The sequence below is a fragment of the Alnus glutinosa genome, chromosome 13, assembly GCF_958979055.1.
Source record: "Alnus glutinosa chromosome 13, dhAlnGlut1.1, whole genome shotgun sequence".
Lineage (NCBI taxonomy): Eukaryota > Viridiplantae > Streptophyta > Magnoliopsida > Fagales > Betulaceae > Alnus > Alnus glutinosa.
In genome coordinates this window covers 2124740-2138373 of record NC_084898.1, presented here as the reverse complement: position 1 = coordinate 2138373, position 13634 = coordinate 2124740, and the positions used below count along the sequence as shown (strand labels likewise).

At 35.2% G+C, this 13634-nt stretch overlaps 1 protein-coding gene across 1 annotated transcript; it reads left to right on the top strand.

Moving 5' to 3' along the window:
- Positions 1–9086: 9086 nt before the first annotated feature.
- LOC133854174 (ACT domain-containing protein ACR8-like) lies at positions 9087–12372 on the top strand. The gene is made up of 7 exons (XM_062290246.1): positions 9087–9403; positions 10073–10118; positions 10231–10345; positions 10444–10511; positions 10607–11173; positions 11275–11379; positions 11554–12372. Exons 1-7 carry the CDS (start codon positions 9327–9329, stop codon positions 11914–11916), a joined length of 1341 nt encoding a protein of 446 aa, XP_062146230.1. The 5' UTR covers positions 9087–9326; the 3' UTR covers positions 11917–12372.
- Positions 12373–13634: the final 1262 nt, after the last annotated feature.

Here is a 13634-nt window from a genome sequence, read left to right as displayed (position 1 = left end):
GACTAACCTGCTAATTTCGTATTAGGTTTGCGGGTCGTGTAAAAAACTGTCAGCCCTATAACTGAGATATATATAAAAGAGGAAATGATTTTAATTTAGTTTATTAAATTGATATCTATCTGTCAAGTATATTATTTAATTTTACCTACTTTTTTAAAAATATATCTAAAAAAGCATGTAATCTTTTAATCCTATTAAAAATTAACGTGAGAATCACATTTTTTACATATTCTAAGAACATATACTAATTTAATAGATTGAGTTTAAAGAAATTCCTTCAACTCAATTTATTAAGTTAAAAACAAGGATCTTCCCAATTTACTAATGCTATTAAAAATAATATATATATATATATATATATATATCAAAAATTACATATTCTAAAAACAAATATCAATTTAATAAATTAAATTGAATAAAATATTACTTCAACCTGTTAAATCACCACTTATTTCAAAAGCTTAAAGAAAAGATAAATTTAATCATTTAATCATACTTTAACACTCTTCTTACGTGTAGGCTTAAACTCACTTTTAATAGATGAGACACAACACGTAAAATATTTAATTGAAATTAGAAATAAATGAAAGAGCTAGACATGGTTTAAATTCGGGACCTCTGTTCTGATACCATATTAAGTTATCACTTATTCCAAATAATTAAGTTGATAAGAAAAGATGAATTTAATCATTTAATCAATACTTTGACACAACTAATTTTATTAAAAAAAAAAAAAAAATTTACTATACGTTTTAAAGGGTTAGGAGCCAGATGACAAATAAGGAATAGCAAAGGCTTCTAGTAAAATAATTTGGAAAATTCAAAGTAGGTGAAGAAGAGACAAGTCAAACCCATAGCTGGATGAAGTCTTGAAGATTAGTCTCTAGGCAGACAATCCAAGAATGGTCGGATGGCCCGAGCTTCCACTGCTTTGATAAATGTGAAGCTCTAAGCCATCAGACCAAGATTATTGACTTGGGTTGCTTTGGAATGTCTGCTTTGTTCTTGTTTCACTTCCTATAGAGATTTCAAATATCTTTGAAGGGTTTACCTAGAGCCAATCCTTCTAAACGGACAAGTAGGTTTTATCGGAAGCCTTTTACAATTGCAGACGATTCCTTGCAATCGAGACAAGATATTATAAGGGATCGGAATCTCTTTACCACATAGGTGTGACAATCTAGATTGTTAGATTAGTTTGAGATAATGCACATGTTATATGGGTGTTGCCTTTGACAAATGGGTAACAGATAGTGATCCAAAGACCTTTTCTTGTTCCATCTCAATCTGATTTTTTTTTCTTTTTTTTATTTGGGATAAGACAATGAAATGTAGTGGCATTTCAATTTTCCAAGCTACTTGGAAATTCTTGAAAATCTTTTAGTGGAGGTTTCCAAGTAGCTAGCTCTCCTTTTTGGTTTTGACACTTCCACCTCTTGGACAGCTTGATAAACTTCAAGATAAGTACTGTTCTTCTTATTCTATATGCTTCAATCTACAAAAAATAAAAATAAATAAATGTGTATATATATATATATATAAAAAGAAAGACATAAAGGCAAAATTGAGTTGTATTATTGCCCGAAATTATTGATTACTTGGGATTGGACTCTCCTATGGCCAAAAGGTCACTAATTGCTTGCTTTAAATGTTTGGAGCAAAGTCACTATCTTAAATTCAATACAAATTCACCATATTAATAAATTTATTTCATTTTTTTGGCAAAGGGTATCCTTGCAAGCATCACTTACAAGTTGGCAGATCGACTTGATTTGGTATCGGTTTGATTTAACGGTTCTAAAATATGTAATTTGAAAAAACAAAAAAAATAACGGTTCTAAAATGCAGTTAATGAAATGGTGGTTTTTAAAATAGAATTACTATATACTATACATCTACTTCACTCTCATTTCGTTAGGTTGATGTATCAGTTCTCACTAGCCTTTTTTTTTTTGTTTAACGATGGCTAATACAAAGATTGATGGTACTGTCACATCAGTTCAATGAGATGAGACTGTAATACATAACATTACTACTTTTTTTTTTAAAAAAAAAAAGAAAGTAAATTTGACCTGCAAAATTAGGGAATCAAATGCACTTTAGTAGCCTTGAAAGGATTGAAAATGCTATTTCAATTGATTATATATATTTGTTACGTATATTAGATGGTATGCATGTTCTGCACGACATGTACATGCTCTTAATGTAGGAGATCACCCGTCGTCTTCCAATGAGACTAATATTAAATTATTAATGCCAGTTTTCTTTTTCTTTCTTTTTTTTTTTTTTTAAAAAAAAGTACTTAATTTTTAATAATAGTTTGAGAAGTGATTAAAAGTCAAATCAAAATAATCAAATTTGAATTTTTTTTTTTTTAAAGAAAAATAGTTATTCAGGTTGACTTTAAATGTCAATCCCTAATTTACAATTCATGTAGGCTATGTGTCAAATCCTAAGTGATACTCGTAATTCATCTCTAATTATTTATTTTTATTTTCAGATCAATTTATCAAATATATATTTAACTTTAACATTAAGAATGTTACTTAGGTTTTATTTGAAATTACTTGGTTTTGGGTACATAAAAACGTATCTAGACTAGGTTGTCGGAAAAGTCAAAATTCAATTTGGTACTAATTTAAAATATCCTTAATATATTGAGGTTTGACTTTAGATGTCCAATCCTAAGTTTACCATTTTTTAAAAAAATTAAAAAATAAAAAATTCTAAGCCCTACGGATGGTGATTTACTATAATTAAGTTATGTCCGAGAGGAAAAGATTGTAGGGTTTACCTACGTAAAATAGGTGGACTATCTCCTTGAAGCAGGTGAACCCCACGACCTTCTTTCTATGAGCTACCCAAGCAATCAGTAAGGAATCCTTATCCCAAGTTTACCTTTCATTTGTGTCCAACCTATGCACATAACGCATTAAAATTTATTTATATTTGTTGCAAATGAATTTTTCAAATATCTGCTTAACCCTAAAAATCAAGGATGAAAATGGGTTATGTTATGTATAATCTACTTAGGATAAGGATCCCTTACTATTAGCTTTGGTAACTCATAGAACGAAGGACGTGGACCTATTTTATGTACGTAAACCATACGATCTTTACCTTTCGGACAGAACCTAATTATAGTAAATCACTATCCCTAGATAGGGCTTAGAATTTATTTATTTTTTTTCAAAAAAGGGTAAACTTAGGATTGGACAGCTAAAGTCAAACCTTAATAAATTACGAGTATTTTAAATTCATGGTGTTCACATGCTTGAAGAAGGTGAATTTGTAAAAAATTGTAATAAAAGCTAAAGTGCGGCAAATATTTTCATTACAAATTCTTTATTTACCCAGAAAGCAAGAAAACGGATGCAGCAATATTCATGAAATATATTTTCAAATTTATTTATTTTAAAATTTAAATTCAGCTTTGTATAAATTTGTAATTTTTTTTGTTTTTGTTTTGTATCTATCTCTATAATTAATGATTACAAAAATTAGGGGAATTACCAAAGTTGCAAGGCAAGAAAGGGGGACCAGACCCTTTTGCTTCGTATTTACGTTTTGTTGACTTTTAATGTTATTGTTAGTCCACCCGCACAACCTTGTATGCCGGCTCTTTAGTGGAAACATAAGCCGTCCGATAGTGATCGGACGGCCCGTCACGTCGCAATCCAGTTGGCCTGGACTTTTATAATCATTCACATTCTAAACAAATTGTCCTATTATTCCACCTCACATTATATTCTCACGTGTAACCTACTAAACAATTAAATTTAAAGAAAAATTTTACTTAATTTTTATAAATTGTTATTGCTTTTGTAATTATTTTCATAAACTTAAAAAACTCTTAATTTATTGTATTAATCTTTCAATTTCATCAATTTGTAATGATTTTTTATTAAATCTTGTCAAAATTTTCAAAATACCAATGTTTTATATATATAGGATTTAGGTGTAGGTATTTTTGTAAATTTTGTTAAATCCTGATCAACACCTAAAACCTTGCATTTTTTTTTTCCTTAAAAAAATGAGAAGTATTTTGAAAATTTTGATACTCTTCTGTTAGGATTTAACAAAAAACCCTAATGGATTGGTGAAATTAAAAAGAAAATTAAAAAAAAATTAAAAGATGGATAAACTAAATTAAAGGTTTTTGAAGTTTAGGAACCTGAAGTAATTTCAAATATAATCATGAAAGTTAAGAAGGGTTAAGTGAAGTTTTTCTGAAATTTAATTAGTAACGGTCAATTTGCAAGGGCGTTGTGATAGTAATACCGGAAGCTGTTTCTTTTTACCCTTACTTTTTTTACTCCCTTGAGGGGCATTGCTTCCCCTCCCCCCCCTCCAAATAAATAAATAAATGATTTATTGATGTTGTAGTGTGAATGTGTGATGTGGCAAAACCACGTTAATTAGCTGATTTTTTTTTTTGCATAGCCACTCCGATTGGATGAAACCACTCTCGTAGCCATGAGGAGTAGTTGTGACCAAATCCTACATGATATCATCTGGTAGTTGCAACCACTAAATCTGGTGGTCGGACCACTCATGCGTGGTGGTATTGTCTAATGTAGCATTGGCTACCTCAAGAAGTAAAGAAAAAAGAGTGAAATGAAAGCGGGTATAGCATTACTCACAACAATGTGCCCCCCATGTGCTTGGGTTTGCACTGTTGGTCTAATAGATTAAGAAAGTACACCATTTTGAGGGTGTGACAAAGTTGAAAAAAGAGGCTTGTTTGGGGATGTGGCCAAAACCAGCTATTGGATTTGCAAAGAAAAAAACATGCAACTAAAGAAGGTGAAAATCATCCTGAAATTGCTTTTGACCGACCCTTTTGTTAACAAAATAAGAAACTCCCTGGAGCCACACAGACACAGTCGATCAGTCACATGCAGGCTGCAGTTACTTTGACTCTGCCCACCCTGGTTTTGAAGTGCAAAATCCTCCATTCACATGGCTTCTTATTTCGAGATTCCAAATCCATTGCATGCGAAAACCCACGTAAAGGTCGAATAAAAAATGCCTTACTGTTCACCCCAGCCAGCCATAGCAAATAAAGTGAGGATGTGGAAACGGAAACCCATTTATTTACCCAAAAAAATAAGGTAAACCAAAGCATCAATACCAAATAAATTACACTTTGTTTTACTTTTACCTCCACGCTTATACCCGTGCTTCGGACTAGCAAACTCGATAATAACTCATTTAAAATTAACGTCTTAAAGATTAATGGTCTGACCCATTTAATTAAAGTTGATCTATATCTTAACACAACTCGAATCCGATATGCGATCACGAATAACAATTCCTATTAAGAGGTCTTTTAACTTGTTTAATACAATAATTCCCCATTTTCGATATGTGACATGATCTGATAATTGTCCATTGGGTCCGGTACTAATTAAAATTGGTGTCGTGGGTATTGATTTTATTTGCAAAACACTCTCGATTATATATAATAAAAAGAAAGTAAAAGAAAAAGTTTGAATATTTGTAGCCGATTAATTTAATGAGAACATGTTTAATCACGTCGCACGAAAACATGCCTCGAGTGTCTGGCGGAGAGATATGCGGCGCCGCTGTATGGAATCCCCACCTCCCCCCTCAATTCCCCCGCCCAAGTGTGAATCTGGTTTTCGAATTTGGCGCCAACGATTTAACGGTCAAAAAAGCAGGCCAAGGGGAGAGTGGACTCAGTGGAGAGACCCAAGAAACGGCGGGATTTTCCAAAAAAAAAAAAAAAAGTAAGATATTATCTTACGTGGGGACCAGTGAGCTGTCATTCATCCACGTGTCACCACTCCATGAGTCTGATGACCTCTCCTCGTACTCTCCACGTCGAACACGAGGGTCCCCCCCCCCACCGCCGACCCGCACCTTTGCTTTTCCGCCCCACAGCATCGATGTGGATCTCTTCCGTGATGGCGTGGACCCACCACCGTCCGATTTGGCGGGAAACCGGTGATCTTCCCGCCAACGCCGCTTGAATTGTGAGAGCGGTGTACTCAATTTCAACCGCCAAGACATGTCGTTTCTAACCGATAGCTTCTCAAGGGACTTCCCGTACTGCCACGCGGCTAAGTTGAGGGTCGTTTGGCGTAACGGAGAGGAATTTCAAAATCTGCCGGGGGGGACCGTTACCGTTAAGATGGGCTGGCGGTGATGCCGCGTAGGAGAGAGTCGGTTCCCCAGAGACATCGGACCAACCAGGGAACGTGTTTTCTGACGGGTTTCCCACGTGATGGGTCAGACCAAAGGAGGGTCAGCCTGGCGGGGCCCAAAGTGGTGGGCCATGACAGCACTCGGTTTGACATTACTCCTTGTCCAACACGTGTCGGAGGTTTCAACGTTTGAAAAGCACCGTTGGTGGAAGGAAGGCCGAAGACATAATCCGAAAGCGTGCCTCCACGACTACGTTAGGAGTCATGCGCGTGGGACCGCTTCTTCATTTTAAGTTTTTAACCCCCTCTCTCTCTCTCTCTCTCTCTCTCTCTCTGTTTGAAAGGAGAACTCTACGGTGAGGGTGGCCTCACTGCATTCCCCGTGCTCCCCTGCACATCAATAATCATCAGATTTTTCCACTTTAAAGTAAAGTTCAAGTGACAAGTTCAATTACATCATCATTCAATTTGATGATGTAATAAAGTAAAACTTAACTTTTATATCGGCGCTTGTAAAAAAAATTAATAGCCGATTTTTAATTACATTTTATCTTAATTGTACAATATTCATATTACACAATTATCTCATTGAATTCATTTCGGTATTCGACATTTATATGTTAGTTATTAAATAATTAAATTTATCTGTTCAATTTTATAACTTAATTTTTTAATCCTTAAACATTCCTAGTTGTCCCATCAAATTTTATTCACCAAAGTAGATAAAAACTACTTTTCTTTATTATGGTGAGCCACTTTTTAAAAATTTTCAGAAATTTTCATTTGCTTCTCAATCACATTTAAGAAATAAAAGATAAATGAAAAAACCACCAAGTTTATGTCAGGAATAAAGAAACCTTCGTGTTCATGAAATAAGGATATCATCGTGTGAGAAAGATGGAAAATGAGAGAAGAAAATGGGAAAAAAGAAGAAGAAAAAAAATATAATGATAATGTGAGAGAGAAAGGAGAAACAAAATTGGGAGCATTCCTAGTAGCCTCACCAAAATAGTTTTTTAGCTATTTTGGTGAGCCAATTTGATGAAAATCCTGAAAAATCACTCCCAACAGCCTCATCATTTTAACCAAAAAAATTTGATGACTGAAATTACTAACCAAATTAGATGAGACATTTTCACTCAACAACCTACTCACCAAATTTTGTTTCACCTTTGTCTCTCATATGATCAGCACACTTTTTTTCTTTTTTTCTCTCATTTTCTTCTCCCATCTCCCATCTCTCATCTCTCACATGATAATGTCCTTATTTCATAGATATGAAGAGTTTTTTGTAAAAAGATTATATAGAGAAATAATAAATAAATATTAAAAAAATATTATTTAAATAGAATAGTGATAACAAATAGTTAAAATGGTGAGGCTGTTGGGAGAATTTTAATAAAATGGCTCACCAGAATAGAGAAAAGTGATTTTTAGCTATTTTGGTGAGTAAAATTTGATGAGGCTACTAGAAATGGTGAGTGAATATTATTCATCAAAATTGGTGAGTATTTTCATTCACAAACACTTTTTGATTAAAGTGATGAGGCTGCTGAGAGTAGTTTTTTAATATTTTCATCAAATTAGCTCACAAAAATAATGAGGCTATTAGGAATATTATAAAATTTCACTATGTAAATTTATAAGGCATTGTAGTAAAAATTGTTATAATTCGGACATTTTCCATGACCGGAATATATCCAATTTTTATTTTTTAGTGAAGCTTTGAATTCCCTTGTCATAAATAAAATGACCATATCTTTTTATTGTTTTTTAAGTTATATATAGAGAAACCATAAACATATAAAATCTTATATTATCCACGATTCTTAAAAAGGGAATATATATATAAATGTAACAAAATAAAATCATAATTTTGATGACATTAAAAGGCAATTAATGATAAGTAAATTATATTTATGGTTAGAAAATTTTGAAAGATTCTTTCTCGTTCTTTCACGGGCTCATGAGGTTCACAACTCCAATAATATATATATTATGAATCGTATTATTATTGGACATGTACAAAAATATATATATATATATGTCATATCTCTTTTAATTAGTTTCTAATTAAATTCATGGAAATTTATTCTAAAGCGTGAAAGGTCAATGTAATTACCTAAACAAATTAGATATGAAAAATAGGATTAATTAAGAATAATTGATAGCATGAACAATATTTTAGCAAACAAGAATAATTTTTTAAAATGCAAATTGCATGAATAATTCTTTAAATTTATGTCAGATTTCATGAAAAGGTTGATGAGATCACCAATAATACCAAACTCACTCTTTTGAAACGACAGTCGGCTAATTTGTCCTCTCCACCTCTCCATCGAACCAGGGGAATATGCGTTGTGGGCTTGTATGCGGAATTACTAACTAGCCCTCGACGGAGACGGATTTTAGGGGAGGAATACGAGGGTAGGAGAGGGAAATAAAACGGTTATAAGCAGGGCCAAATATCAGAAAACCGGCCGAAACAATTAAGGACAGAGGAAAAGCCGATACGAGGGGCGGTGTCCACGTGTGGGCGTCATGATTCGGGTCGGCAGAAAAATAAAATAAAATCACAGCGTAATTACAAAGTTATGGCAGCGCCACGTGGGCCATTGAGTCTATCCCACGCAAAGAACGCTCGCGTGGCGTCCGAGGTGGACTCGCGGACCACCCGAATAGAGCGTTGCTGACACGTGGCAGAAGGGCTGTGTCAGCTTGGGCAGGTTCTCGGGCAGGCGCCCCTTTGCTTGGGGGCGTGTATTTGGAAACTATTAAAGTATTCGCTAAAATTAATATGTATATATTTTAAAGCAAATAATATAAATATATATATCTGTTCAAAATAAAAATAAAAATAAAAATAAATATATATATATATATATATATACGAACATAGAGGCAGAGAGAGTTAAGAACAAGGCGTGCTTTGCGCTTCAGAGAGAGAGAGAGAGAGAGAGAGAAGGGTTTGGTGGGTGTCGTTAATAGCGATTGAGACGAGGGGTTTTCGGGGCAATAAAGTGGGAGATTTTGCAGCGTTTTTTGGGCAGAGAAGTTTGTGGGTTCGCTGAGAGCAGTGTAAGAAAGGCGTTTTCTTCAGGGGGTTTTTTTTGCGTTGTTCTTGGAGTGCTCTGTTTTTTTTGAAAGAAGAGGAAGATGGAGATGGAGTGGTCTGCTACTACTTCTAGTGGGGACGAATACGAGAAGCTTGTGTTTCGGATGAACCCTCCCAGGTTTGTTCCTTCTCCTTCTACGAATTTTAGCTTCTCGGTCTGGATCTTTTGCCTCTTATGAGTCTTCTTCCCTCCCTCTCTCTCTCTCACACACAAAAACTGTGAGCGCTCTCTGACTCGACCTTTGACTTTCTTTTTCTCTTTGGGTTTCTGAATTTGCAAGTTTTTTTTGGAATTTTCGCTTTGATTTGGCCTCTAATTGCCAGCTTTCTTGGATTGAACTTGCTTCTCGATATTGGTTTGTGTTGTTTCAGACCGTATCGGCGTGATCATTCTACAAATTTAGCGATTTTGAATTTTAATTCTGAAAGTTTTTTAGTGAAAACCCTGCAATCTCTGCTTTCCTTTTTCTTGAAAATCTTTGTTTCAGAACCAAGTTTGAGATTCAGATCTCCCCCTGATGTCCCTTTTTTGATGCAAATATTTAATTAATTAACCAACTTTCCACCGACTTGGAATTTAATTAATTAACTAGTTAAACGAATTTCGTAGTTTTTAATTATTTTTCTGACTTTTCCTTCCCATCCTTGTTTCTCTCCGAAATTTCTTACGTCTTACAATGACTTTTCAAAGACCCTTGTTTGTTTCCGGTTCAAAATCTAGAAGAAATCTCGGAAAGATAAAAAGTGCTCCCTCTCTGACCTGACCCATTCACTCTCTTCTGCGCAGGGTCGTCATCGACAATGCCGTTTGCCCTACTGCGACGCTGGTCACGGTGAGCCTTGCACGAAACCCCCAAACCACGTGCTTTGAATTTTCCCAGGAGAGAAAAAGTCGCAGAAAATTTAACCATTTTTTTGTTTTTCACTTTTTTGTTTGATTTACAGGTCGATAGCGCTAGAAGACATGGGATTTTACTGGAAGCCGTGCAAGTTCTCACCGATCTGAACCTTTCCATAAAGAAGGCTTACATATCTTCGGACGCAAGCTGGTTCATGGATGGTAAGAAAGCCCCCCCAAAAGTCTTTGTTCTTGGTGCTTGGTTTTTTCCTGGAAGCTTCCCAAACATGTTCTAACGTTTTCAACTTATTTGGTCGCAGTTTTCCATGTTACTGATCAGAACGGAGACAAACTGACGGACGAGAGCGTTATCAGCTACATTGAGCAGGTAATTATAATGATTACATTTAATTTAATGCTCTGATTTAGATCGTTTTGGAAACAAATGGGGCCTAAATTTGATTGGTGTTTGATTTTTTATAGTCCATGTGTACCATTCATTGTGGTCGAACCAACGGCTATAACGGCCTGACAGCCCTGGAGCTCACGGGATCCGATCGGGTTGGTCTGCTTTCCGAGGTTTTCGCGGTACTAGCGGACCTTCAATGCAACGTGGTGGAGTCCAAAGTTTGGACACACAATGGCCGAATCGCATCGCTGATCTACGTGAAGGACTGTGACTCGGGGTGCCCCATTGAGGACTCGCAGAAAATAGACAGAATTGAGGCACGTTTGAGGAACGTGCTCAAGGGTGACAACGACATTTGCAGCGCCAGGACCTCGGTGTCTATGGCAGTCACGCACACTGAAAGGAGGCTGCATCAGATGATGTTTGCCGACCGTGATTATGAGAGAAAGCCGATTTTGATGGCCGGTGCTGAGTCCCCGGTTGTCACGGTTCAGAATTGGGCGGAGAGGGGTTACTCGGTCGTGAATGTTCAGTGCAAGGATCGGTCCAAGCTTCTCTTTGATATTGTTTGCACGATGACTGACATGGGATATGTTGTTTTTCATGCCACTATCACCACTGGTGGAGAGTACGCTTATCTGGTACATACTTTTAAACATGGTGATTGTAGTAGTTTTTCAGACTTTTAGTATTGTGAAAGACTTGGGTTTTCTGACTTAGTTTTTGCTTGATTTTGTTTCAGGAGTTTTACATTAGGCACACAGATGGGACTCCAATCAGTTCTGATCCCGAGAGGCAACGCGTGATCCTGTGCATACAAGCTGCCATTGAAAGAAGAGAGTCTCAGGTAATGTTCTATTTCGCGATCATTTGGTTTAACAGTTTCAAAATGTGCTAAGTGAAAGAAAAATATAGCAATTTCGAAACGTCCTCTTCATGTGTCAATTGGCATGTTTTATGTGTGGCTTTGTGAATTTATGAGCTGCAATATATTAATGGATTTGATTTTTTTTGATTATAGGGTGTGAGGCTGGAACTATGTGTTGCCGATTGTCAGGGGCTCTTGGCGGATGTGACAAGAACGTTTCGAGAGAATGGGCTAAATGTGACAAGAGCCGAGATATCAACACAAGGGGACATGGCTTTAAATGTGTTTTATGTGACAGATGCTATTGGGAACCCTGCAGATCCAAAAATCATTGAAGCTGTTAGACAGAGAATTGGATTGAGTAATTTGAAAGTTAAGGAACTGCCATTGGTGTGCCATAAAAAGGTGGAGAGGGAAGAGCAACCAGTTGGTGTAGGTGGGGCAGTGCTGGTATCACTTGGGAGCTTGGTGAGAAGGAATCTATACAACTTGGGATTGATCAGATCTTATTCTTAAAAGGGTTCTTTTTACTAAATGAGAGTTGTAGCCTAATATTCTTTGCTTCAGGTTTGGGCTTTGTGTACATAAAAAAGGATAAAGTGGGGGGATTTGGTGATGGTAGTTGTTATAGTTGGTTGGGTTTGGTTGGTTGAACAGGTAGACACTTTGTAGGAGGTGGGGGCTCTACACCATCTTTAAAAGCTTTGCTTTATTTGAAGAAGGATTTGAATTAGAGTAGGGGGAAACAGGTGGAAAAAGTAAAAGGGGTGCTTGTTGTTGGTGGGGGGTGATGAGCTCCATAAGCTTGATCTTGCTGGCTGGCATAGAGAGAAAGAGAAGAGTAGGTAGAACAATAGGGAATTTCTTTTCATACAGCACAGAATTTGTACAGAATGACTTTTCAAGTATCAAGTTTCAATAGTTGACTTGATTTTTTAATCATATTTGTTCAATTAAATTCTCTTGGTATCCTGGGGTTTTGTTGGTGGAAGAACATGCTTGGATTAAGGCTGTCATTTGGATGCCGTTTTGCCCTTTCTCATGAGCTCTCCTTTAATTAAATTAATTTTAATCATTTTGGGTATGTATAATTTCATTAGTCACAATCAAATCTTGGGTCTTGCTGTTGGATAGGAGAATCTAGCACAGTTAAATGAGTTTATTATATTCATTTGACACCGAAATCACTTAAAACGATATAGCATTTGCAACAGATTCTCTATAATATTCATTCCTTAAATATAAGAATTTTTTATTAAAAAAAAATAAAATTATAAAGTCATATGCAGGCACTTTCCTATTGTTTACCTACACCGATCAACACTTAAACTTTTCTTTTTCTTTTTAACAAGTACTATGTGCTACCATATATTGTTTGCCCGAAAGCTTACATAATAAGAAAAAGGTACAAGACTTTAAAACTCTTAAGTCAGAAGGATCTGACTTAAAAACAGCTGCCTAAATAATACACAAATTTTACAGAAATTAAATTTGAGCCTTTCTTTACATTCAACACTCACTCTCAAAATAAAAGAGGGCCGATTTAGCATTTAGCCAACACAAATTCCAGTAAAATTTAAGCAATACAAATACATAATGTACGGGAGAAACATGGGAAATATACAAACACAGACAGAAAAACCCAAAACAAGTCGCTGGCAGTGAAACAAAGAGGCTGACTTCGCATAAAATATTTATATGATCTCTCCTCTCTCATGTTTTTTTGCCTTTTGATTGAGGATTGTGTTAAATTTTTGTAAAAAATAAGAAAGCAGGTAAAAAACTTGTTTTTGTAAAAAATTAATATTTTAATGATATAAAAAAAAGATAATGTAAACTATTGTGAAGCATATGAATAGGAAATCAAAAAATAATTTTATTCTATTAATTTTAAAAAAACTGTTATTAATACTCTTGCATCAATCGGTAGGAAAGAAGTGTAATAAATACTCGTGAAATGTATCATTGATGCATGTAATTGAAGAGCTGGACCTAAGAGTAGATTTTGACTAATGGAGTTAGTAATAGCCACGTTTTACTAATCTTACTTCTCATCCAGTGAATGGCTATATCATTAGGTTCTATTAGGTGGTTCCACTGCTAGGTTAATATTTAATTGCTTTGCTTCTATCAAATTGATTGATGGTTATGGTGAACTTAATATTTACTGCCCTATGAGTTTTATGTTACTTCCTTGCCAAAGAAAAGCTTCCATGTTCCTAAGGCTGAGCATT

Bases quoted from the DNA above. Each gene is read 5' to 3' on its own strand.
- LOC133854174 (XM_062290246.1), top strand. From the start codon at position 9,327: ATGGAGATGGAGTGGTCTGCTACTACTTCTAGTGGGGACGAATACGAG. The intron at 10,119-10,230 runs GTGAGCCTTGCA...TTTGATTTACAG, and splicing joins CTACTGCGACGCTGGTCACG to GTCGATAGCGCTAGAAGACA. The intron at 10,346-10,443 runs GTAAGAAAGCCC...ATTTGGTCGCAG, and splicing joins CGCAAGCTGGTTCATGGATG to TTTTCCATGTTACTGATCAG.